Source organism: Brassica napus, chromosome A10 (assembly GCF_020379485.1).
Source record: "Brassica napus cultivar Da-Ae chromosome A10, Da-Ae, whole genome shotgun sequence".
NCBI lineage: Eukaryota > Viridiplantae > Streptophyta > Magnoliopsida > Brassicales > Brassicaceae > Brassica > Brassica napus.
In genome coordinates, this window is record NC_063443.1 from 8,026,452 (window position 1) to 8,054,085 (window position 27,634).

General features: G+C 33.9%; 3 protein-coding genes across 10 annotated transcripts; 1 reads left to right on the top strand and 2 right to left on the bottom strand.

Moving 5' to 3' along the window:
- The first annotated feature begins 465 nt into the window (after positions 1–465).
- On the top strand, positions 466–2,732 carry LOC106403366. Its single transcript, XM_048742134.1, has 3 exons — positions 466–651; positions 757–1,772; positions 1,862–2,732. Exons 1-3 carry the CDS (start codon positions 466–468, stop codon positions 2,730–2,732), a joined length of 2,073 nt encoding a protein of 690 aa, XP_048598091.1.
- A 5,412-nt stretch (positions 2,733–8,144) lies between these two features.
- On the bottom strand, positions 8,145–12,132 carry LOC106404671. 8 transcript variants are annotated; one of them, XR_007317124.1, is made up of 3 exons: positions 9,554–12,125; positions 9,086–9,127; positions 8,145–9,015 (listed from the first exon to the last, which is right to left on the bottom strand). XR_007317124.1 is itself a non-coding variant. In XM_048742765.1 (3 exons), exons 2-3 carry the CDS (start codon positions 8,819–8,821, stop codon positions 8,375–8,377), a joined length of 279 nt encoding a protein of 92 aa, XP_048598722.1. In that variant the 5' UTR covers positions 8,822–8,866; positions 9,086–9,773; the 3' UTR covers positions 8,145–8,374. The 8 variants fall into 8 exon arrangements, 3 of the variants coding, with proteins under 3 accessions (XP_048598722.1, XP_048598721.1, XP_022548944.1); XR_007317122.1 differs by having other exon boundaries at positions 8,145–8,866; positions 9,257–12,124; XR_007317121.1 differs by having other exon boundaries at positions 9,257–12,124.
- A 6,126-nt stretch (positions 12,133–18,258) lies between these two features.
- On the bottom strand, positions 18,259–20,383 carry BNAA10G28370D (uncharacterized membrane protein YjcL). The gene is made up of 6 exons (XM_013846898.3): positions 19,993–20,383; positions 19,691–19,917; positions 19,500–19,610; positions 19,267–19,425; positions 18,904–19,145; positions 18,259–18,813 (listed from the first exon to the last, which is right to left on the bottom strand). Exons 1-6 carry the CDS (start codon positions 20,283–20,285, stop codon positions 18,490–18,492), a joined length of 1,356 nt encoding a protein of 451 aa, XP_013702352.1. The 5' UTR covers positions 20,286–20,383; the 3' UTR covers positions 18,259–18,489.
- Positions 20,384–27,634: the final 7,251 nt, after the last annotated feature.

Here is a 27,634-nt window from a genome sequence, read left to right on the forward strand (position 1 = left end):
TAATACTATATATATGAACCAGTGGTCCCTCTGATTCATCTATGTACAACCTTGTATGATAGGCTTAGGAATCGATGTTTCATGATTGAAAATGAAAGAAGTTTTGCAATGACGATTTTTCTTTTGATGGATCTTGCCTTCTTATGTCAGTGCATGGCTGATGAACATTTATTCTTCCCATTTGATCAAGGGTGTGAAGACAATGATCTTGAGTCAGATATAATTGGATTAAAACTGAAATAAATGCTAGATTGTTATGCTCTTAACACCAAGAATGCTTGTTAAAATGTTTCAAAATTAGGGATATTATTTTCAGGTAAGAGCTCATAGAGTCTTTAACTGGTTTTCTAGCTATGAAGTACATCTACAGTGAATATTCCATAATAGACAATAGACATTAGCTCCTGGTTATGTTTTGTATTGTCTCATATATGGTTTATTAATGGAATATTATTTTATTGAAGCATGGCAAAAACCAACCGTGGTAAGCTTAAGAGTACAAATGACAGTGAGCTTCCTTGGATGGCGAAAGGTAGCAAAAGTTTAACAAGGCGTGATGAAAAAGCAATTGTACGAGTTGCAGACTCAGATGTTGAGAACAAAGACAAGAGTTCATCAGGCACAATAGCAAATGAGTCAGAGCCTGGAAATGTTTTTTCTCCTTTCCTTTGTGTTCCTCACGGTCTCATTACATTGATATATATATATATATATATATATATATATATCTGATTCTGTCCTTTCTGTTTATGGCAGCTTCTAGGCCAGCATGTGGCAGAAACTGCGCTTGTTCCAATGAAAAAGCAGCGAATGATGGTTGCCTCCCCGTCACCAAGAAAGTCATGTGGTCGACGTGGAATCTCAAAACATAGGCCGGAGATCAACCATGTTTGGAAGTTAAACCCAAAGAATGATAGCAGTGGTCCTGATTTTTCTGGTATTGCGTTACTTGCGGATGCTGCGTGTAATTTGAGCAATGATCTTGCACCAGCTGTTGATATTCTGCCTGAAAGTGAAAAATCTTCGTTTGATTTGGCTGATGAGAAGGGCACAGCGAGCGTAGGAGGGATGATAGTAGCTACTAAGGGACCAACTGAAAGTGAAAATTTAGCACCTGATAGTGGGGTTCTCATAAATTCAGATAAATCATCGGTCAGTGAACCCACTGAGAAAAAGAATTTAAGGTTACACTGGGATTTAAATGTTTCTATGGATGCTTGGGGTCCACCTTGTGATGTAGAAGATGATGCCTCTGAAAAAGATGTGAAGGGAGCAATCACAAATCCAATGCCCCCTAGAGAGAGCGAACCTATTGATGGTAGTAAGTACCATCTAGATGGGTTTGCTGCATCAGCTGGGCAAGTTAAGTTTTCATCACCATGTGGTCCTAAGGATGAAGCAGCTGCTAGAAATGGAAATAAGTTCAAACCTGGTTATAGTTCCCCGCTTGAGGATGGAGAACTAAGGGAGCCATACCATAGGGGAAAAAATAAGGTTAAAGATGAAGGGTTCTATTCTATGGCTAAAAATAATGACAACAAGATGAAGGATTATGGAAAGGGAATCTTGGCAGAGACTAACTTGGGACCATTAGAGCGTAAATCTCATGATGCATTGAGAATTGGAGAGGCTCATGACAGAAGGGACGTAGAGAAGAATGATGTGGCTCGCATGAGTGATTTGCATCTTAAGAAGCAGTCTTCTTCTTCAAGGAGGTTTGTGCCGAAACCATTTAAGGAGTTGCCTTCGCATGATGGCTTCCCGAGGACTAGGCAAGTTTTTTCTTTCCATGCCTCATTTTGAGGTCATTTTACTTTTTAATAGTTCATTATTAACCTAGTAATGGTTCTTTTTGTTTCAGATCTGATGATAATGAAGACTTGAGCATGAGTCCATATAACTGTTTTGGGAGACATGACAGGAGTTCTGGTAGAGGATACTTTCGTGGTTCGGGTTCCAGACTTCCATATGTTCTCGAGCCTCCACACCCTGAAAATCTAGGTATGATGGGCAGATTTGATCAATCAGGATCAGGGTCCGGACAAGGATCACAACCTGATGGTTATGTACGTAAGCGTTTCTCAAATGGGGGATACCGCGGTGGTCGGTTTTCAAATGGTGGGGATCATGTAATGAGGGGCAGGCACGGTGATAATAACCAGTTTTCTGGTCGGATCCACAACTGGAGGAGTGGTAACAGGAGGGAAAGACGTAACTCTCCGGTCTTTAGGAGATCTAGAAGTCGTTCTCCAGTCCAGTGGAACGGTGGAGATAGATTATCTCATCCTCATGATGGGTTTAGAGCCGAGGAGAGGATGATGGAGAGCGTGAGGTTTCCTTTCCAGGAACGGTTTCTTGAAGATCAAGAAATAGGTTTCATGTCACCTCCAAGAAACAGAATGCCGCCGCCGGGATTCGATGAAAGGAGGAGCCATGGAACGAAACGTAATAGCTTCAGGGGAAGGAGGTTTGGGCTTGGCCAAAGACATGATGCTGGAAGATCTTTGCGAAGACTGAATTCTGATAACAGTAACAACTTTATACCTTTCAGACGCCAAAGAAGATTTGATGGTGTTGAAGATAGCACTGGCGGAAACAAGTTTGAGGTGAGGCAGCAGCAAACTAGGCGGGCTGACATAGATGGGGTTGATGATGTCGCTGGTTCAGGTTTCGCAAAAGAGAGTCGTGGGTGTAACCAAAAACAACAACGGAGACGAAAACAAAGAGGGTAATGAGAACAAAATAACATAAGAGGAACTTTTAGGTTTTTCAATAGAACCTCTCTCTTTATGTTTGTTTTGTTTTGTGTTGGTTAATTAGCATTTTCATTTTAAAAACATTTGTCTAATAAGAGGAGAAATAATGTCATGACAATGAAGTTGAGGTTTTTTCTTCATTTTCTTTTTACTAGGTCGTTTTCCGTGCATAGCGCGGTTAGTTACTTTAACAATATTGCAATTAGTTTTGTTATATGAATATAATATATGCAGAATTATCATATTGAAAAATGCTCTTCTTTTTGTTGATTGAATGTTGTATATAGTTTTAAACATTTTTGTAATAAAATCCTTTCTATTAATTTGCGAAATTACCAAAACTGAGTTTAGAATACAAAAACAGTTCGGATGGTGCCGAAAATTGTTCTTAGTTGTGTTTCTTCTATTGTTATCTTCTGAGCTGAGCTGTAGACAAAAGATGTAGCTCTAACTCATGTACTGAAACTATTTTTTTTTTAAGTTGTTGATGATTTTTCTTATTTTGTCAAAGTAAAATGTGTAGTCTATGGTAAAAAAAAAATATTTTTCTTGTAAATAAAAGTTATTAAATAATATATATAAGTTAAATTTTTATTTATTTTACCTTTATCAACTCTATTAAAATAAGAGTACAAAATTATATTACCTTTAATTTTCCAATATATTTACACTTTGGTGCCATTGATGTATTAACCAAAGCTATATTTATGGATCATTTGCAAGTCCTTAGTTGTATCAGCTGATCCAGTTTACGAAGAACTTGATTAAACTGAAATCCACTCATACCATCCTATTATTATTATTGTACTTGATTTAACAAAACTGTGTTAAATTACTTTTAGAAAATCTCTATATTATATATATGCTACTTTTATATGGCAATGTAATGGGGTTTCACTGCAGAACTTGACATACTGAAAGCAAGGCAAGAGCTCCCTTAGCAACAGCATTTGATTCTTGTAATCAAACTTTGTTTTCACAGTTTTATCATACAGACAAAGGTTTGCCAATCGTCTTGAAATATTTACTATACCTCATATCACCATCTTTATCCAAGACACACGGTTAAAGAGATTATCAATAATTTCAAATCTATGTGATTGTGTACGCACATAGATTGTGAGCGGCAATCCTCTATATCTCACAACCTATGTGTTAGCCACATAAATTTCAAAAGAGAACCAAATTTGCCAAGAAGCGTACATGAAGCTACAACACAAGTAAGAAATTTTAAGAAAATGTTACCTGGCAATCGATGAGACATGTCCAGAAGTACCATTAGACATATTCATCCCACTTACCGAAGGGATGGGATGACTCGTATATTAAACATTTGTTGTCTTGAGTCGGTTTATGACTCGTATATATTGCTTGTGTTGTAACACGAGAAGAAATAATAATACAGAACTCTCTTCTCACTCGTATCTCTCTTTCTTGTCGTCTCCTTCCACTCACACCAAACATATACATATATAATTATAATAATAGATATAAACATACATATATATGTAGGTATATGTCTCTTGAGCTAATAATTTATAACACGTTATCAGCATGAAGCTTTCCAACCAGCGAGATAAGTTTTAATTTATGTTGTTCAGTAATTTCAATTATGTTAATTTTATTATTGTTCCGGAGTGATAGGCTAGACCTTCTCCGTTTATTTTTCGGGATGATAAGCGTTGCCTTCTCCGACTGATTGTTATAGTAGGATATGCCTTCACGATCAAAGAAACATGTGGTAGGCTTTACCTCCGTGAGGAAAAAAAAAGAAATGGTCAAAAATGGTAGACTAAGTCTCCTCGGACCTTGGAAAAATAAAAGATCAATATGGTAGACTAAGCCTCCTTAGATCTTGAAAAAAATGATCAATATGGTAGACGATGTCTCCTCGGATCATGTGGAAGGTTAAGCCTCCAATTTTATTTATGTTCTTTAAAATTTTGCCATTTAAATTTATGCTTTTAATTTATACCTTTAATTTCTACATTTAAATTATGCATTTAAATTTCCATCGCTATGATATTTTTATATGCTATTCTATAAATACGGTTATCATGTCAAATTTGGAAAAACTCAAAATAACTGCCCTTGGTATTACTGAGAGTAATCATATGGTATGGACAGTAGGTGCAAAGTTGCACTTAAGAGAAAATGAGCTTTGTAAAATCATCGATAAGTTAAAAACTATATCAGATGAGTAAAAATATAAAGCCATCATATTTTATACCACTTTAATGATGGTTTATAATGATGGTTTATAAGATAAGATGTATCATGAGAAAAGATCATGAAGATCTTTGAATAATTAAATCCTTGAAAGAAAGGATTTTCTAATAGTTGGAGTTGATGTAAATCCACCGAGTAAACTGAAAGAAAAATGAACTCATGATAATAAACCATCAAGTCCATCCTACTAAGTAAGGACGGGATGTGGATGCGATAGAAACCGCTATCGTGGTCGTGGAAGAGAGGAAAAGGAAGAAGATTAACCATGTGAAATAATTAGAACTTCCAAGAAAAATGAAAGTAGCCTGGTGATAAAAGACAAACATAAAAAGTTTGCTACAGAAAAGGAAAGAAAAAACATTGGGTATGTATTTGTCCTAAGCCAAAATATTTAGCCGATCTGTATCGAGAATCAAAAAGAAAGAGAGAAAAGAAGTGAAATAAACTTCATCTCTTATGAGCTCGGACCATCTTTTCATGACTTAAATAGATATACTCATCTTGATGTTATAGATTTTCTTGTTGATCCAGAAAATAAAAATGAAAATATCGATGTGACATGAGAATTATAATCATGATGAAGATTTTGAGATTCAGGATGGAGATAGATATACTTGGATGATATTGGGTCATGCCTTGATTGGTAGAACATTAGCATTAGCAGTAGCACTATGCTATAGAAGCAGTATGCTGTAGGAGATGTATGCTTTAGCTAAACTGTTTAATAGGATGATTGGTAAAGCAATATGATTATGTTGTTTAAAATTATTATAAAAATTAGTATATAATATATAATATATTTATTTTTAATATATATATTTCTAATATATATATATATATATATATATATACATTAACATATGCAATTAAAAAGATATATAATTAATTTATTTTATTTAATAATTTAAAAAATATGTTTAAAATAATTTTTCAAATTTAAAATAAATTAAATTATATAAATTAAATAATATTTTTAATGTGAAATATTATTTTAAAAAATATTTTTATTGTAAATTAATTTTAGAAATCAAAATTTTAATTTTTGGATATAAAAACAGTTTTATGATATTATGAAATATAATAAATGAATTAATTATATATTTTCTTTAATTTTGTAAATTATAAATGAAAATGCTCTTCTAAAAGCTTCATATGAGAGCATTGGCCAGAGAGCATTGGCCAGAGCGTTAGCATTTAGTAAATGCTTCTCTAAATGTTTTTCTAACAATTGTTAATTGGATAATGAAGAGCATAATGCTAATGCTAATGCAGAGCATATTATTATTGGTTCTATAAGAGTTTATGATGAAATTACATGCATAAGTAAAAGATGGAAAAAGTATAAATGGTGGTAACCTGAAGGTTACTGATATAGCCATCTCCAATATTGTTATCGACATTATTGTGAAATGTTGAAAAACTAGAAATTTTTCAGATATAGTATGTCTTAAAGAAAATAAAGAAAAACATCATGGGAGATGAATCATTAAACAAGTTCACTATATATGATTTCTCTAAACAGCCCCAAATCATGATCTCAGATTTGAAACATAATTCTTTCCAAAATGGGAAAACTGAATATGTTTTTGGTTCTAGAGTGGGATTCAGTACGAGAATTTAGACATGAAGTGTCATCATCTCGAGGGGGAGAATTAAAGAATCCTAGTAAGTAGAACATTGAATAGATTATGTTTTCACTCAAAAAAGAACTTGATAAAGTAAATTCAAGTAAGATGATCCCCATGATTGGTGTAAAAATGCAGTTATGCATGTAAAAAAGACATATACAATCCAAAAGGATAAAGTATATGGAATAATTTTAAATATTCTCGCAAGGTTGCTAGAAGCATATGAACAGCTGATGGAATGAGATATGAGAAATAGCTTCAGGGGAAGGAGGTTTGGGCTTGGCCAAAGACATGATGCTGGAAGATCTTTGAGAAGACTGAATTCTGATAACAGCAATAGCTTTATACCTTTCAAACGCCAAAATTTGATGATGGGGAAGATAGCACTGGCGGAAACAAGTTTGAGATGAGGCAGCAGAAAACTAGGCAGACTGACATCACGGAAGATGGCGGTGATGATGTCGCCGGTTCAGGTTTTTTGAAAGAGAGTCGGTGGGTGTAGCCAACAACAACAACAGTAACGAGAACAAAGAGGGTAATGAGAACATAATAACATAAGAGAATCATTTAGGTTTTTCAGTGGAGCCTCTCTTTTATGTTTGTTTTGTTTGATTAGCATTTTCATTTTAAAAAATTTGTTTAATAAAAGGAGAAATAGTGTCATGACAATGTTTGTTGCTTTTATTTATGAGTCAAACAATGTTTTTTTTTTGAAGAAGAGGTTTTTTTTGTTCATTTTTCTTTTTATCTTCGAGATCTAGCTTTCTCTTCCTTTAGAAATCTTCTTTCTTAATATCTTTCTTTTTTTTTAATTATTTTTCGATCCTTTAATTTGATTTTTTTCAATATTGGCGCAAATTACGCCACTGAAGGCAAAGAGAAATATAATGAGATAAGTCTTGTGATGATTCCACTAAATATAGCAAAAACTTAGGCTGCAACTGGATTTCGACTATTTTTGAAATGGAATGCTTTGGAATGATTAATTCCATCAAAAAAATTACAATTTAACATTAATGGAATGAAATGCTCATTCCATCAATTCCAAAAAAATCTAACCAAAATAGCTTTTTGTTTGAATTAATTTAATATTCTTTCAAAAAAAAAAACTAACCAAAATATAAAGCAAAAAATTCCAAAACAATTTTGCTAAGGAATAAATTAATTGAATGAATCCATTCTATTTTTCTACTGTATTCCATTCATCTTACTCCATTCATCTATATTCCATCTATTCCTTTTTTGATTTACCAGTTACTGCCTTATTCATTACTTGCTGATGAACCCCTGATGAGGAGATCCTTTTGTCCCTGATTCTTTTGAAGGATGATCTGGTGATTTGAGAGAGATAAAGGTTGATTTCGTGGATGATAGGTGGTTTGATGGGATGATCTTCAGATCTGATCTATGGAATAATCAGAACTTGTGTAGATGAGTCTAAGATCAAGAGAATGAACTATGATTTCGATCAAAGACAAGTTTTGCTTGCAGAGAATGAACTCCTAGCAATCGATGTTCAAAGATGAGCAAATGATTCACAGATTTAGAGAGATTTTTATAAAAAAGGTGAATGTTTTGTTCTGAAAAAAAAAAGAGAGTTTAAGTAGAGAAGAAAAAAAGGAAATCGAAAAGTCCTAAATTTGTAGAAAAATGAGAAAACTTAATTAAAACTAAAATTTATGAAAACTCAATAATAATTATTTTGGCTGACTTCTTGACTTGAATTTTGTGGCTGTCCATTCAGAAAGAGACAATGGATCCTCAACTTGGATGTTGATCTTCTTTTAGGCTGAGAAAGAGGCCTAAGTCATGGATGAGTCTGATCACATCTTTTCCAGCTTGTTTGACATGATTTTCAATGTCACTTGAGTGAGAGATAAGCTCAGCATGCTCCACTCCAGCCTCTGGTTCATCTTCAAGCTTTCCATTCAGCCATCCAAGCTTATCCTTTTTTGCATAGTCATCTGGCTCAACCATGGTTGCATCATCCCCTCCTCCTTTGAAAATATTTGTCCTCAAATCTGTATCTCCTACATCAAAGGGAAACAAGTAAGAAGTGAGACAAATGATCAAGAAATTAAGCATGAAATTAACATCAAAGTAAGGTTTAGGACAAAAACACATCTAATTATATAAAGTAGAGTTCACTCTCTCCTGGTGATGCCACATCATCAATTGGGTAAAGGAGAGACTGACACCTGTCCCCATTATAGAAAAACTATAATCTTTCACAACGTTGTCTTCTCGCCTACTCTGCAAACCCCATCGTCGATGGGCCATCGAAACGTTTCCTTTTAACTTTCACACCAAGAAATTACTCTTCTCAATTATGGCCTTTACTCCAAGAACTTAATTACGTGTAACTAATTTTGATTCCTCACGTTCTATGTCATTCAGATTTTCTGATCAATAAAAAGGGATGTAAATGATAACAAATCTCATTGCTTAATCCACTTCGTTGCTTTTACTTACCTTTCAAATAATATGCTACGACAATTAGCGAATTCCCATCTCCTGCAGACGATAGAAACGATGTAAGTGTTCTCTGATTCGAGAATAGCAGAAAGCCAGTGGAGATTCATAGAATTTCCATCATTTTCATTATTGCGGAAAAGTTTCACCGGAGACGTAAACGTGGATTACTTGGGTCTCCATTTGAATTCTCTTGGAATTCACCGGAGAACCATGGATTCTGGCCAGAAGCTTTATGTAGTTCATTCCCGAGGCATATGAAGCAGAAACGACAACGAAGCAAAGAGACAAACTTTAATTCACCGGAGCTGTGGAGAAAACACAGAGGCAACTGACCAGAACTACCCTTCTTAACTCACTGTCAAACCCACCGATTTGGACACCACAGCCGCGACGGAGCATCTAAAGGGAATTACATGATTCACATACAAAGATTAATAAATTCAAAATCTTTGGAGGAATCACTACCATGTTTCGCCTGAAGCAAATCAATCCGATCAAGCGCTAGCAGTGGCGAGATGGAGATGATTCTGAATCGAGACGGAAATGATTCTGAAAATGGATACGGCCCATGAGTAACCCTAAGATTAAAGTTTCAAATTTGGGGATCGATTTTTTTTTTCCTAAAGTTTAGGCAACCTTCGTTGCTTTCAAAGAACGAGAAGAGTCAAATGGTTTTACTAAGTTGGCAGCATTTCACTTATCCTAATAGCTTAGATGAAAGTCAAGTATATGTTGACACATGTGATTGCGATATGTGGAGAAAGAATTTTTTTTTTGTCAAAAAAAAAACAATGACTCCGGTTTGGCTACATAAACATTAGATTATATTTGGTTGTCTTAAAATTAGCACATACAATCGTTCAAAAAAAATAGCACATAAAAATCATAAAAAATAATATTCACGAAAAGATTTTAAAACATATGTATCTCTAAGTTTAAAAATAATTTATTCTTCCATATATTATATGCATCTCTAATATTTAAAAACATGTATATCACTAATATTTTTTATTAATCTTTTTTCATTTGATAATAAATGATATTTTAGTCATTTTCTCTTATGTGTATTATTTTGTGATAATTTTAGATTAAATATATGTAATTTGTATAACTAAATACTTTTTACTCCTAACCGTTATCTATTTTCCTTTTCAAGTTATATTCTACACGAGATATCACACTAAGCTAATGTATATTTTAACATTAGATGTCACATTAATTGTAAAGACTCTCATCCTGGACAGGTAAGTTTGAAAAGAAATTCCTAAAAATTTGGAAGGTTAGCTTCCAAACACAAACCAAAAGTTAAAAAAGGTTTTTTCTTTACATTTATTCTCTTTCAGTGGCTTAGACTACTATTTGCTTCAAAAAAATCCAAAGCAGGAGCTGAAATATTAACTTTACACAATCGATTATCCTGAACCTTTCCTACATTTTGCACTTACTTCAAGCATCCACTCCGATCCCATAGTATTTTGATCTTTAAGAGAAATTGTGAAACTCTTTAGTCAATGCCAAATAAAAGCTGAAGTATCTGCTTCTTGGTTGTTGATTTTTTTGAAACAGGTTCGTGTATATACACCGAAGAAAATCCAATATGAGCTAAAAGATAGTCGAAAGAAGACTACATTAAAATTAAATTAAGCTTACCCAGTCAGAAAGTCCAACTGCCAAAGCTTGTGGAGAAGTTTGCAGAAAAGTCCAGTTTATTTCAGGCTGGTTTGACGGAGACGGTTAACCGGAGTATACTGGAATCTTCGAGAAAATGTTATAAGAAATGTCAGTCAGGTAGTATAACACGCAAGCCCAATGATTTTATCCCTCACAGTCACAGCTTTACATTAAGATATCTTATTCTTAGAGAAGCTGCCAAATGATAATATTCTTAAGCTTCTGTCCTATTGATCATGCAACGATCGAATATGAATTTAATGGCTGTGTGCCGCTGTGGGAAAAACATGTAGCAGTTAAATAGATTTCGAGTGTATATGAACTCACAACACTAACACAAAGTATATTAGGTTACATGTATTGGTCGCAAACCGGGACAATTTCTTCCTGGTGACATTTTCTGTGTACATGAGGTTACTTGCATCTTAAGTACAAAAGAATAAACATAATTTGATGAACTGGATTGCAACATCTTGAAAGCCGGTTAATGTCTATTTTTATCAACTCATAATCTCAACTAAATCAGAGATCTTGGCTTAGAAATCCTAATATTAATATATCAAATATAAATATTAATAAAATTTAAAAATTAATGTGTTTTAAAAATACGGATCCGGATCCGGATATCCAGACCTAAAAATTAAGATATCCGGATCCGGATTTACTTGCATCTTAAGTACAAAAGAATAAACATAATTTGATGAACTGGATTGCAACATCTTGAAAGCCGGTTAATGTCTATTTTTATCAACTCATAATCTCAACTAAATAAGAGATCTTGGCTTAGAAATTCTAAAATTAATATATCAAATATAAATATTAATAAAATTTAAAAATTAATGTCTTTTAAAAATACGGATCCGGATCCGGATATCCAGACCTAAAAATTAAGATATCCGGATCCGGATTTAGTTTGCACGGATCCAAGATTTTATTATTCGGATTCGGATCCGGACACCCCGGATATCCTATTTTCGAAGCAGATCCGGAGCAGATCTCGGATCGAATATGGATCTCGGATAGTATGTCCCAGGCCTATGTGACATATCCTATTATTACAAACAAATGATAAAATTTATTTTCAGAATTTATGCACAATATGTTAGTGTCATACTATCTGAGATGTGTTTCTACTTTCGTAATAAATAAAACAAACTATTTTACCTTCAGCCTACAGTGAACACAACACACGCTCCTCATACTCTAGCATATCTATTTTCATAACCAATAGTTTGTAACTTTGTTTCTAACTTTGGACGACAGCAAAAAAAACACATCACACGAACACTCCTACATTTAATAAAATCAAATACATAGGCACTTAATCTAGACAATGGACCTTCTAATCTTTTCTTTGCCAACAATGGACCTGCTAATCATACGGAGAAAATGCTACACACAGTCGTTAACAAAAAATTATCAATACATATTTTGAAATTTTATAATAAGTCCAATCATATAATTTTTAAAATGAATATTAAAAAATAGTACTTATGTAAGTAAATATTATTTTTAGTTAAAATAAATTAAATATTATAAAATACAATTATATTATTAGTTTATTTATTCACCCGCCCTTAGGGCGGGTTTACCCTAGTAATAAATAAATAAGGAGACAAAAGATCCCCTTGACGTAATCCCCGCTGTGGAGTAATAAGACCTCTTGGTTGACCATTGAGAAGTACCCTATATTGAACTAAAGAAATACATTCCACCATTAGATTAATCCATCGAGGATCAAAACCCATTATGTGAAAAGGAGACTCACTAAATTTCCATTCTGTCATATCATATGCCTTGCTCATATTCATTTTAATCGCTATAAACTTGTTTTGACAAGATTTATTGGTTCGCAATCCATGAAACATTTCAGAAAAATTATTAAATAGATTGATAAAGAGATGAGATGATTTTAGCTCACATACATAATCAGAAATAATCATTTTGAGACAATTTTTTGATTATATTTATGGAATAATTTGAAAAATACCCTATCTATGATTCAAAATTTGAAAGATCTACCATTTTTAAATGGCATTTTCTTAAATATGAAAAGACCTTTTTATTTCAATTTAATAGAAAACTAAAATTTAATAAATTTAAATACAAATTAGTTATGTTTTGAAATAATCATATGTTTGAGATAAATAAATGTCAGTTATTTAAGATAACAAATAGATAAATTTTTGAAATAATTTAAAATCTACGTAAGCTTACACAAAAGTTTTAGCATTATGTATTTCGTCAATTTTTTATAGTTTTTACACCTAAATTTAGTTTGTAAAACATAAAACTTACGATTAAGAAATGTATTACAAAATTAATAAAACAAAATATGTGAACGAATTGATATCACATTTGTATACTTGGATGTTGTGGTATTGTGACGAATCATTGTTTTTGTAGGTTCCAAATGTTGTAAGAAGAACATTATGCTCCAGATCGTTCAGTGGCAGCTTCTGAAGAAAGAATTACATCCAGAAGCAGTTTTAAGTTTATTATAACACAATAAGTCACTTTCTTCTATCAAAACACTTTTTTCTAACTGCTTTCCTTCTTTCTAAATAAATCTGTCACTTACTAACTAACCAGCTGAGTAACTAAACTATTATATTAGCGGGAATTAACCTTCACCACACATTTCTCTTCCCACTCAATGGCTCAGATTAAATCTAACACTTTTGACAAGACTTATCTCTGTTTCATTTTCTGGCCATTGGATTTGCTTTTGTACTTTAACTTTTAACGATTCAGATTTACTCAGCCACATTCATCATCTCCTTTTTTAGTCGTATTTCTTCTAAAAATTGTAATGGACATTCCTCATCATCTCCTTTCTTCACCGGTGTCTCCACCGCTATTCTCACCGGAATGGGTCAGTCGTTATACCCTAGAATAAGATCAAAATCCTCTCTTTCTATTGATCTATCTAAGCAAAGTGAGTGATTTCTTATTTGTTTTGGCTCAGCAATGAATCTACTCCACATCAATCATCAATAACATAGCTTTCTGTTTCGGATCCAACCCCCACCTTCGTCGGCTTCTCAAATTATCACCATATTCCTCCACCACTTTCCACTCCTGACGCAATAAAGTCAGATTCATCATCCTCCTTTGTATTTTTCACGGTTCTTCTGTAAATTCAAGAGTAAATTCATGGAAACACTACACCAGTCATCAATAACATACCTTTCTGTTTCGGATCCAACCCTCAGCTGAAATCCCTGCCTCCGTCTCGTCTCTGTCTCGTCCTTGTCTTGTTCTCGTCGCCGCCTTCACCACCTCTGTCTCTCTGCCTTCGCCTCGTCGCCGCCTTCAGCGCCTCTGTCTCGTCGCTGCCTTCATCGCCTCTGTCTCACCGCCTTCATCTCCTCCATCTCGCCGCTTATTCTAGGCCTCTGTTTTAACTTATGTAAATGTATGTTCAAAATTTATTCGGTGTACAAGTAAAACGATGTACACATAAGCTTTTGTGGATTAATGTACATGTGTCAGTCAAAATTAAGTGTACACGTTGACTTTATCAAAGTAGTTTGTAAACACTACTCTTATAAAAAAATGCAACTCTCAGCTGGATCATGTTTAAAAGATAACAATTATGAAAGGTGCAAGTGTAAATATTTATAAACCAACATACATATGGCTCCTACATCGGGCTAATACAGTCTACATGTGCATTTTGTAGCCTCGTGTACATGTGTATAGTGCAACAAATGTGTACACAATGCACATGTAACTAATCAACAAATTTTGTAATCAGTGTACATGTAACTAGTGTACACATGAATACTTACGATAAAGTTTACATGTGCACAATATTAAACCCATTTTTTATGTACATTAAATTCATATGCTATCCAGAGTTATGATGTTAACATGACCATTAAATCTACATATATATGGCCATTTTGTAGGGTTGAAAGTTTGTTTTAGGTTTAAGTGGTTACTAGATTTTGAGCCGCGCTTTCAAAGCGCGGGTTTATTATTATTTTTTTCAATTGACAAATATTTAGTAAATGTCATATTTTCATATATTTGTGTTTTATTTTATAAAAGACTTAAACTTTTTATCTTTATTTATCGTATTTCATTTTAAATGATTATTTATGTTTAAAAAATTAAAATTTATTTCTTTAATGAATAAAGTTGGTATAACTCTGATAAATTAATTTTATTATGTGGTTAATATTTTATTAAAAAAATTATATACTTTTAATAAAGATTTATACTTTACAATGAAAAAATTCAATTTTTATTAATGCTTAAATTATATTAAGAAAATAAAAAATAATAATTAAGAATAGTTGAAAACAAATTATTTGAACTTGGACTCAATGGCCCAAAGGAAAAAAAAATGTGAGAATTGGATCTGATTTCTTAATCGGCCCAAATGGCCCAATAGAGATCTGATGTGGGCTGGATCCGGAAAAAATGATCTCATATAGATGTGTTATTAATATTACTTGATTGCCATTAATGAAACATGCAATGTTAGTAAAAAAAATGGCAGGTTAAGGTAAAAAGGACAATAGGATTCTGCTTTAATAGTATAGATAATTTAGTTTATTGTGGTTTATGGGTTATTGCAAGAGGGTATAATATTTTTGTGAATGTTTACAATTAAGTTATATGTATATTATAATATTTGATTTCTCGTTTTTTCTGATCGTCTAAGTTCTCGTGTTCACGTGTATGTATAATATAATGTAGTTTGTAAACACTACTCTTATAAAAAAAGGATATTCTCAGATGGATCATGTTTAAAAGATAACAATTATGAAAGGTGCAAGTGTAAATATTTATAAACCAACATACATATGGATAATACAGTGTACATGTGGATTTTGTGGCTTTGTGTACATATGTATAATGCAGCAAATGTGTACACAATGCACATGCAACTGATCAAAACAATTATTAATCAGTGTACATGTATATATATATTTAGTAACAAGTGTACACGTGTATATTTACGATAACATGTACATGTAACTAATCAAGAAATTTTGTAATCAGTGTACATGTATATATATTTACTAATAAGTGTACATGTGGATATTTACGATAATGTGTACATGTGTTCAATGTTAACCCGATTTTTTGCATGTACATTAATTTCATATACGTGTACATTTAAATGAATGTGTACAATTAATATGAGTGGCAATTTTATAATACTTTCATCTTCTTCATAATAGGGTTTCCAGGGTTTCCTGTAAATAGATCTCAGAGCCGTCATTGATTCTTTATCATGAAATCTTCATTTATTTTCGTTTTACTTTTATAACTTACAACTATAGTATAAATTAACCGATTAGAACCAAAGACCAAGCAAAAAACAAATTTTGATTTTCGAGTTTTGGAAGATTATATCCAAAACGCCATAGTTCTTCTCTGCCAAACATTTACCCGCCAATTCCCTAATCGTCTACGCTGTCATCACCCGGTGGTCATTCGTCGGCATGGTTGAAATTCCGGTTGTCCGAAAGCTTCTTCGTCTTCTTCTCTCCCATGACCGTAACTTTTTTTGTAGGAGATAATTAACAAATTAAAAAATACTTTTTACTGGCCCAAGGTTATTTATCTATCAAATCTAACTTTATCTCAAGTCCACCAAGTCATCACCGATATTTTTCAAAATTCAAATCTAACTATCAAATCTAACTAACCTAACCATCATAAATTGTCGTTTTACTGTAATACCCATCTCTAGTTTCACTTTTTCAGGGAGAAATGAGTATTCAACCACCAAAAAATGCCTTGGTAGCACAATCTGCTCTTGGGTGTAATAAAAACACGTAAACTGCCTTTTTGTGTTAAGAACTCGCTTCTGAATCTTGGTGACTAATATCGACATTTTTAGTCCATCTTGAAAATCAATTTTTACTGGATCTACTGCGTCTTCTACGATTGCATATGTGATTGTTTCAAAATTTATCACTCTGAAAGTTGCAATCTCATAAAAGCATCTAGAATAACAAATACTAGATTTTAACCCGCACGGACGTGTGGATATATTTTTAATTTAATAAATATATTTGATATTATCACAAATCTTTTAAATATATAAATTTTATTTTAGTGTTATATATTGTGTAACTCTACAATATTATTGTTTATATTTCTTATTCAGCATTATTAATATATCGTGATTTTTTAATACATTTTACTTTATTATTAATTGTTTTCTACTTACTAAGTTTGGTACAATAAAATAACAATCTTAAATAATCAAATAGAGAACCTCTTTCAAAATATGTTTTTTCTTTAATTTATATATTTTGCATATAATAAATTTTTTAATTTATTTATATTATAGGAAGGAGATATGTTTAAGATAATTTATATTTACATGTTGTGTTTAGAAAATATACTTTTAACATCTTTCATTTTAGTATTTTACGGAATTTATAAGTAAAAATATTGCTTTGTACAAATAATATAGCTCTATTATTTTAGTAAATTTTATACATAGTAGCATCTATCATATATTTTAGTAAATTGTATTGATATATGATATTTTAGATGTTATTATATTAAGCTTTTTTTTTGGAAATTTCATGTTTACCATTTTGTTGGTATTATTATTCATGTTTACCATCACTAAAGAGACATTTCCAAAAATATCTTGTTCATTAAAAGAAAAAAAAAACTTTTATATCCTATTCTATATAATTATTTAAATAAATAAAAATAATATTATTATTACTTAAATAAATAAATAAAAATTAAAAAAAAAATTAAGTTTAGAGTTTATGGTGATACTACTGGAACAGGAACAAGTAGTAAAGACAAGAGTTACAGATCAAAAAAAATTGATTTATCAAAAAAAATTGTGTTATCAATCAAAGGAGCTGGAACTACAGAGTATACTGGTTAAAAAATCCTAGTTATAGCTGTCAGCTCTACAGTCAAATCTTGAATAGTTGATCATTTGTTCTAGGATTTGCAAATCTTTTTTAAAGATTTTAGTAGTCAAAAATTAAGCTAGATTTTTTCTTATCGTGAAATTTAGAAAATGATGGATTGAGCATTTTAGCGGATGTTTCCGGCCTCCCGCCATCTATATATCTATCGTAAAAATGACTTATGGGGCATTTTAACCAAGAAAAGTCAAAATAAAAAATTAGAGATTAAAATAAAAGGTGAAAAGCTAAGATATCACGAAAATGACAGATGGGGCATTATAAGCAACTAAGCACAATCGTGCATTGTTTTTGTTTGGGTTGGGGTCCTCACTTTTATTTATTTCTTTCTTTTTTCTTGCTATATAATACATTACACATGACCTGACAAGGACAAACCAATAAACATTCATCTTGCCATCTAAAATTTTAGGGAAAACGACCTATTTCCACTCCAGAACTATCGTATAATAATAAATGTATACAATGTTTCAATCTCGTTGTAATTACACACCATATAAGTATAACAACCCTCTTCCACACACAATGAAAGTTCGAAACTTGTTTCCAAAGATAACTGAATCAATCTCAAGATCAACCTGGCAATATGACAGTATTATTTTATTCTACAAAGATAACTGAATCAGTCTACAACCATCAGGATTCTACATCCCAGTTTGGCATATTAGTGAAAAATGCAATGCAACACAAATACTCTGAATTTTATTGTTTTTTTTTTCTATCTTGCAACCAAAATCGACATAACCAAGATTGGATAAGAAAAGCAGAGAGTCCAATTCATAAATCTTAGTCATATTAGCATCTTCACATGAACTTGAGGACCTTCACACCAAATGCAATCCCTATGAATGTTGCAATGGCGATGCCGAATATTCCAGCAAGAATCCCGGGAACTATCAACGAGTTCCATCCCTTTGCAGTCGCCATTCCAGCTGCAGTGGTGGGTCCACCGACGTTAGCATTTGATGCCAAAAGCAGCAACCTTAGCTCGATGTTGAGCAGCTTCCCTATGCCCAATATCACAGCGAGATGTGTCCCAATCTGGACCAATGCAAACAAGAAAATGCTCGGTGCCGTGTTTATCACAGTCCATATGTTTCCGCTCGCACCTATCACAGTGAAGAACACCTGAAAGAAAAAAGGTAGTTTGATATATAATTTTTTAAGAAACTTTTGCGTTGTTCTTGAAAATGAAGTGTGTAAGATTGTGTCTCACACCTGCATAAGAATTAGAGCCATGGCTTCTCCAGATGGAGCAAGACGACCAAACTGTGAAGGAAATACTGTTGCTAGAACAACAACCACGGCGGTTATAGCTGGCAAGCTACCACCCGAAATCCCGAAATACTTTGTGAGCAAAGCCCCTGCCTTGCATATAGCTAATGACACAGCAATTCCAGTAGCTATCAGTAGCACAGGGATTTTGTTCGTAGTTTCAGAATCTTTGTTTGTCGCTGCATCTGTACATGTGAGAAGAGAAGTCAGAATTCATAAACTAAATCTAACATGATAAAGGCATGTGACATGGAAATGATTCATTCTTGGGACAAAACCAGACACCACAGCAACAGTCAGACTTACCACTAGTTGGTGGAGGCGAAGTTTCGGCAGGTATTTTGGAGCCTATAGCAAACAAAGACGTGAAGTATACAGCGCATATAACATTATCAGCAGCGAGTCCAGCGGCTAATACTGATGGTGAAACTTGGAGAGCATTCGCTATGGCAACATAGTTGACGGCTGGAGAGAAATAACAATCAAAATCAGTATATCCTTGACAAAGTCGAAGATACAAGAAATGGAAGTTAAGTTACCTCCACCGATATGCCTCCCCATGAGAGCAGCTGCAATCTTCCAACTATCAGGACCAAGTGCTCTCATTGGCACTAGGTAGTAGGCCAGAGCGGTACCCACAGTTGTTGCAACTGTTTACGAAACATCAAAAAGAAGCTTTGCATTAATTATAAGCCTTTTGCTACCACAAGAAACATGAAGTGGTTCTTACTTGATCCAATCAAGAAAGCCAAGAGAAGCTTTCCAGTGGACTTAACCACACGGCGCAGATCAGCTCTAAAGAGCAACAGAGGAACAGCTAAGGGGAGCAGGAAGTTCAACACAACAGCAAAAGCAGGAGCTTCCGAAGAAATGATCCCAAGATTACTAGCTGCAAGCCCAATCAGTGTGCTCACCAACGCACCACTCACCGCACTTCCCACCTTCGTCTTCTCCGACCTGTAATCTCAAATTAAAAAAAAAACAACTCATTAGATCAAAACCAACAATACAATGAAAGGTGTGAAGGCGCACCAGAGACCGAAAGCACCAGTGGCGAAGAGAGCAGTCCAAGTTCCCCACTCATCGTTTCCAGAAATGAGAGGCGTACTCAGTTGCGATCTCACAGCCACCGATCGGATCACCTCCGGCGAGAGAAACCTTTCGTGTCTACCGTTACGGGAGAAGCTAAGCCGCGGCGAAGAGACTGGTTTAGACGAGAATTCAGGGAGATCCTGTCGTGAAACAATGTGCGATCGCCGGCGAATTGATCCCGATGACGGCAACGAGATCCCTGTCGCGTTCAGAAACGGCAAGCTCGTCGCCATATCGCGTCTGCGTCTGCTTTAACGATCGAAAGTGACGAGTGAGAAAGCGGAGGATCGTTACTAAAGAGAGTAAGTGGACTTGTTGACCCGTACCGTACATAGTGCGCGTCAACTTTTATCTCTAATCAAAATATCATACTTACCCGAACCAATCCCGAAACCAAAATTGGTATTCATTCAACCAAGTCGAATCAAACCAAAACTCAAGATCATTTGCTTCCTCTCCAACCAGCCAAATCTCTTTTCAATTCGAATCAAAGTCTGGTGAGCTCTTGCCGACCAAAAACAAATCCCATATACCCTCCATCCTTTTTCGATTTTAGTTTTTACTATTTTAACCTGCGCTTTCAAAGAGCACGATTATTTTCGTTTATAAAATTACTAATCTGATTATTAGTTCATAATAAAAACAAAAAATCTGTTTGTTCAACCCGTTTTATTTGATAAATATTTCTTATATTCAATGAAATAATCCAGAAATGGTAATTATAAAAACGTCTACTCATTAATCATAGGGGAAATTTTATGTTTAACACTTTCATTGGTACCACTTTTCATCTTTACCACTATTAAAGAGACATACTTTCTTCATTAAGTGGCAAAAGACTCTTATATCATTGTTATCTATATATATAATAAATTATTATTTAAATAAAAAATAAATTCTTTTTTTTATGTTTTCGAATTATACTTTTTCAAATTCAAACTTTTTTATAACTTTTTTTTGAATATTTTTCGATTTTTTCTCAAAAAATTTTTTGAAATCAAAAATTATGTTTGAAAGTATTTTTTATATTTTTAAGTATTTATTAGAATTCTAAATTTTATATTCCAAAAACCCTACCCCACCTCACCCCTCAACTCTAAACCCTAAGTTTAGATTAGTTAACTTTAGGGTATAAATGTCTTTTACCCTTCATTAAAAGTGAGGGTAGAAATGCTTAGTGTAAACATGAAAAGTGATACTACGAATGTGGTATTTGTGGCAACTTTCCTCAATCATAGGTTGGTTTAGAAAAAAATCCACTTTCTTTTAGGTTTTTAAATATTAATTTAAAAATAATTAGAAATTGTTAATTATGTTTTTTGTAAAATTATAGTTTTGTAACGAAAATATTCATGAAATTTATTTAATATCATTTTAAAAAAGAATTACATTTAATTTAAAACTATATCAGATAAAACTTATTTTAGTAGAACCAACAGTTAGAATGTTAAATGTTTAAATTAAATGGAAAGTATAGATTGCATAAAATTAAAATTATTATCATTCACAAAAATATGGAAAGTATTAGTTACCATAAATATTGGAAATATTCAGTTGTTTATTTTAAATAAATAATATCAATATAATTAAATGTTAGTGGCATGGCATTGTAATTATAATAGAAAAGTAAGGAAAGAATCATAAGAGGGATTCTGCTTTAATATTATAAATTATTTAATCCCGAAAGCAGAGTATAAGATCACAAAACCAAGATACAATTTAAAGAACTACAATCCATCCAGGTGGACTGTATAGTCCAATTGAATATCTATCGGGTCAATCTAAATCGGAAATCGACTTCATTGAAACAATGGTGGGATCAAATAAATCTTCAATCTTAGGCGCTTTCCAATATATCCTCTCATTCCTCATTTTCATGACCGAAAGAATTATTTGACAACAAGAGACGAGTCACAAATAACCCATCGAAAGAGGAGTTAAAAACGAACCCAAAATGTATAATTTACTAAAACTTGGTGAAACTAAAAAACTTTTTCGAAGAGCAAGGCTGAAAAAAAGATCGCGTACGAACACGCGCCCCCAAATAAACTCTCTCAACTCTAGTTTCATCGAGTCTTCGTCTCTATCGTTCACCTTGCCTCTCCGGTGCCCCCAAGGCGCTGCGAGAGGGCCCATGAAACTCCCGCCAAATCCAACTTCCTCTCCGTCGTGGTTCTGTTGGTGATGGGTCTCTGTTTTCGGCGCCGTCGTTCGCGAGTCTGTGGCTCGTCTGCGGTTGTACGAATTGGAGATGCTTCGTATCTAGGCTCCTCTAGCGACTGTGCCGACAGTATGAAGCTTCTCTTCGCCGATGAACGCGCCTCCTCTCCCGACGTCAAAGCACCTCGACGGCAAGGTTCACAAACGTCGCTTCTTGCTTTTTCGATTCAAAGGTAAATCGGATATGCTCCGCCTGAGATAGAGGTCCCGGGACCTCAGACTTCGTTTACTGAGATTTCTTTTTACGGGTCGAGATTAGGCGTTCTTGCTATTGAGTCGATGCTCTAGTAGCTCCTCTTTCCCCCTTTGATATTGATTAGCGTTGCTTGTGAGAGTGGGTATGATTTGTAGGCTTAAACGAATATGGCAGTGGCGTCTCTTGGTCTCTTAGATATTGGGGTTGCACCTTGCAGCTCGAGGAGGGAGTAAGACCCAGGAGGTGGTGATGCTGCCCCTTACCCTTAACCGACTTAGAGGACGAGTTTGGTTGGGTTTGTTGAGCGCTATTAAGCACCTGTGGTTACGTGTTGTCCTGTCTATGCTGGAATTTAGGATCAGTTCTTGCCCAGCCCGGACTGAGAGGGCGGTCCTTGAGCGGGCTTGTCTATGTGTCTCAGAGGAAAGTATTGGTTCAGGCAATCGTATGAAACAACTTCATGCTAGCGTCGTGTCCCTCAATCTCCGGTTATCCAGTCTCTCCATATGCCTATTTCGTTTGTGCTCTTTCTCCCGACTCTTCAAGTGTTGTATTGATCCTTGTTGTCCTGTTCGCTCTAAGGCAGAACGGCTTCAGGTTCGATTGTCTTTTGATTACATGTTTTTTAAACTTTTTTGCCATGTAATCAATCATAGTGGTCTTACAGTTTGTGTCAACATTTTGTAAACCTCAAACGTTCATTTTCATAATGATATTTACCTTTTAGCAAAAAAAAAAAAAAAAGAAACTAAAAAACTTTGGACAGCTTATTAAAACTTCAACTGATTTCGATTGTATAAAATTTCGTTTGTATATGATGAGGACTTGATAGATCGTATATTGATTATTGATGTAAGAAATACAAAGAATTAAAATCAGTATAACAACCGGTACTTGATCACTGTTTTAACAAAACACATACAAAAGCACAACAAAACAAACAAGAAGAAAAGGAAAATGGTATAACTCAAACTTAGTGCAATAGAACTCAGATGCATCATCATCAGACGTAATGTAAAAATTCATCAAATGAGAACTCGTTCTAACAAATAATGGCTTCTCCATGTTTTGTATACAGCATCATCTTACGAGTTGTCAATGACCTAGATATGTGACAAAAGCTGTGAATTAAAACTTTGCAAAAGAAGGAGAAATTTAAAGAAAAATAAAAGCAAAGGAACTTATCTTCAATGGGGAGAGTTTGAATCTACTTCTTATCCAACGTCTTCTAACGAGTTGTCAATGTGACAAAAGCTGTGGAGTAATTTTTTTTCCGAAGTGCGACAAACTTTGACAAACTTAGCAATCCACATTATAAGCATAGATAATATAATCAAAATAACTGCAAAAACATACATATCCGGTTTAGTAACAGGAAACGGCAATGTTTTAATGTTTGAGAAACAAAAAGAAAACATAAGCTTTTAAAATTTTAGATTAGGGAGAGGACGGAGGAGAGGCCACTCAAGACTGAGACAAAAACCAGCTCTCGCCAAGTTTGTCCCAGTCAATGTAAGGGACTTTGATAGCCTTTAATTTCTCCTCCGCACAGAGGAGCTTGGCTCAGAGTCTGTCTTTCTCTGCCTGGATATCGAACAGCCCCCTCTCCCCACCCCCCTCCGTGTCGATCATCTCATCGAGCAACTCGATTTGATCTGAAAAAGAGTAGAGCTCAACTTGGGCGGAGTGCCTTTTTCAATCTCAGTTTGCTGATCCTCCACTATTTGGAGGATCGCCCGGTACCGCTCTCTTAATTCAGCCTTCCCTTTTTCAATCTTCAGCGGTTTGCCCGTATTCATCCTCCATCAGAGGTTTCCTCTTAAAGTCAATATATCCCGACATTTTAACATGGCAGTGTAAAGGAAATCAGAACAAACTCTGGTGTATAAAGTGAGGGGGAGGGTATTTAAAGATAAATGTATTGGATTTGATGAACGAGACTGTTAGGATTCTAAAGGGAAATGAATGCACTTACGCAACCGTCCCAAGAATTTTCCAATGAATGTGACTGTAAAGGGACACATGAGTTCATTTTCCAATAAATGTGACTCTTCGGTTGTGTTTTACAACTAGGTAGAACTTTACAGAGTTTTACTTTTGTCCAACTTTGCATCATTAGCTTTGTAAAACCAAAACTCATAAATGCATTTATATTCTTCTAATAAAATCGAGTGATGTAAGTTGAACCAAATCATTTAACATAACCAGTTTACTTATGAATTTATAATTATTTATATTCTAGTAAACTTGAGTGTTTTCCAACTTTGCATCATTAGCTTCATAAAACCTAAACTCATAAATGCATTTATATTTTCCAATCTTCTAATTAAATCGAGTGATGTAAGTTCAACCAAATCATTTAAGTTTATTTATGAAATTTTATTTATTCATATTCTAGTAAACTATTCCGAGTGTTTTCCAACTTTTGTCCAATTTTGCACATTCTCATTAGCTTCGTAAAACCGAAACTCATAAATGCATTTCGTTTCTTCTAATAAATTTGTCTTATGTAACTCAGCAAAATTCAGTGTAACTTTATACAATAGGTAAAGTAAAATTGTACAAACCAGTAAAACTTAAGGCAGATTTATACATGAGCAAAATGAAAATGGTATAATTCCGTAAAATATAGTGGAACTTTGACAGGCTTCTCTCTACTTCTTATCCAGCTCCTAAGAATGTGACAAAAGTTATTGATCAGAACTTTGTTGAAGTATGACAAATATAAAGGAAATAGAAGTAAAGAAATTCATCTTCATTTCCATCAAACAAAACCAACTCGTGTGGACTGAAAATGGCTTTTCTCTACTTCTTATCCAACGTAATCCTAGAAGTTGTCAATGTGACAAAAGCTGTGGGGTAAAAACTTGCTAAAGTATGACAAAGTTGAACCTTTACTTTAGCAAAACGAAGCAATCCAGATAACAAGCATAAATAATAGGACACCCAAATAATATCCGCAAAAGCAACTTATAATAATCCGGTTTAAAAACCGGTGAAGTCAATGTTTTCTGGTTCCGAAAATACAAATAAAAACATAAATATTTACAAAAAATTTGATAAAGGAGGAGGGGCCACTCAGGCTTGGACATGAAGGACTTCCCTAGCTTGTCCCAGTTTATATACGAGACTTTGATTGTTGTTAACTTCTCCTCTGAAAGGAGGAGCTCTGCCGAGAGTGTGTCATTCTCTTTCTTGATGTTGAAGTAAGACACCCCTTTCTCCATAATCTCATCAAGCAACTCTATTTGATCTGAAATAGAGTACTTCTCTATTTCGGCAGAGTGCCTTTTTCATTCTTTTTCTCATGATGTGAAGGATGGCCCGATAGTGTTCCAGCTGTTTTTTTCCCATCTTTTAAATATCTTGTGATGTGCCAGACATCTTAACCTGAAACTAACCACAATCAAATTATATCGGATATGATATGAGAAAGAGAGAGATGAAACGCTTGGAAACGGAATAAAACCTCTTACTTGTATGGATATTTGTTCTTGTTTCTTACTCTAATGAGGAGGAGGGTAATTATAGATGTGTCTAAAATGAATGCTTATTATCATCACACGCAACCAGTTTATTTTCCAACGTTGCCTTATTAAATTTGTAAAACCAAATCCCTTGATTAATGATGTAAGAAAACTCAAAAATAAATTTATTTTCTAATAAAATCGAGGGATGTAAGTACAACCAAACCATTTATTCATTTATAATTAATTATATTCTAGTAAACTCTAGTGTTTTCCAACTGGGTACGCAAAACAAAATCATTTAAGTTACACAACTAGTTCATTTATTCTTCTATCAAATTGAGTAATGTAAGTTCAACCAAATAATTTAGAAATATCAATTCGGTTCTACCAATTCATTAACACAACCAGTTTTGCCAATTCGGTTTTGTAATACTTAGTACAACTTAGAAATACTTTGTGTTTTGTTTCAATTGTAAAAAGTAGTAATACTGAGAAGTATTTTGCGTAACAAATCAAAACAGTTAAAATCCGAAAAAACAAGTTAACCGTTAAGAACGATAACAACATAAGAAATGGTTAAACTAGTTCACCATAGACTAGTATTAACAAAACAAACATATACATAAATTAATACAACGAAGCTCATGAAAGACGGTACATAACTATGGTTGAATCCCAAAAATAGAATTATGCACTTGACATCGTCACTGAGACTGGCCTACTTGGTTCTAAACCGTCTGCAGTTCTGATAGAACTCAACCATAAGCTTGCTCTTGCGGATGGTCCATTACTTCCTAAACTAGAATCCTATCGAAGACTAGTCGGACGCCTCATTTATCTTCAATTAACTAGACCTGAACTCTCATATGCTGTTCATATTCATTCTCAATTCATGAAAGCACCGCACCAAGATCATTTCGATGCAGCTTTACGGACTGTCCGGTATCTCAAAGGCAATCCTGCTCACAGTATTATGCTTCAATCTGACACATCACTTCAAATAATTACGCTTATTGCATTTGTCAAGCATGTCCTCTCACACGATGACCACTTAGCGATTATATAGTACTCCTCGGAAACTCCCCGGTCTTTTGGAAAACAAAGAAGCATAACACTGTCTATGTTTCATCTGCTGAAGCAGAAAATCGGTCTATGGCTTACTCCTTACGCGAACGGAAGTGGATTGAACAGTTTCTACGCACTTTTGGTATTGTTCATTCTCAACCAATGAAGCTATTTTGTGATAGTAAATCTGCTATGAATCCAATTTTCCATGAACGCACAAAACATATAGATATTGACTATCATCAAGTAAAGGACGCTGTACAAGACAAGCTCATAACCAGTGAACATATTTCTACAAAAGAACAGCCCGCAGATATTCTAACCAAGGCATTACCGTCTACTACTTTCAGTTACTTGTTGTTCAATCCGGGGATTCAAGACATCTCATCTTCAACTTGACGGGGTATAGAGAAATGATATATAATATATAGAATAATGCCTAGAACATATTTTTTGTTATATACTTATTTCATATTCCCCTTTAGCTTAGCATATCTACTTTGTATATATACTCTTCTACGTGAATGAATACAACACACACTTTACTAAATCCTTATACATCCCATGGCGAAAAACACAGAAAGACCATAGCAGTATTTTGATGCGGCATTGCAGTAGGGAAGATCGTTGG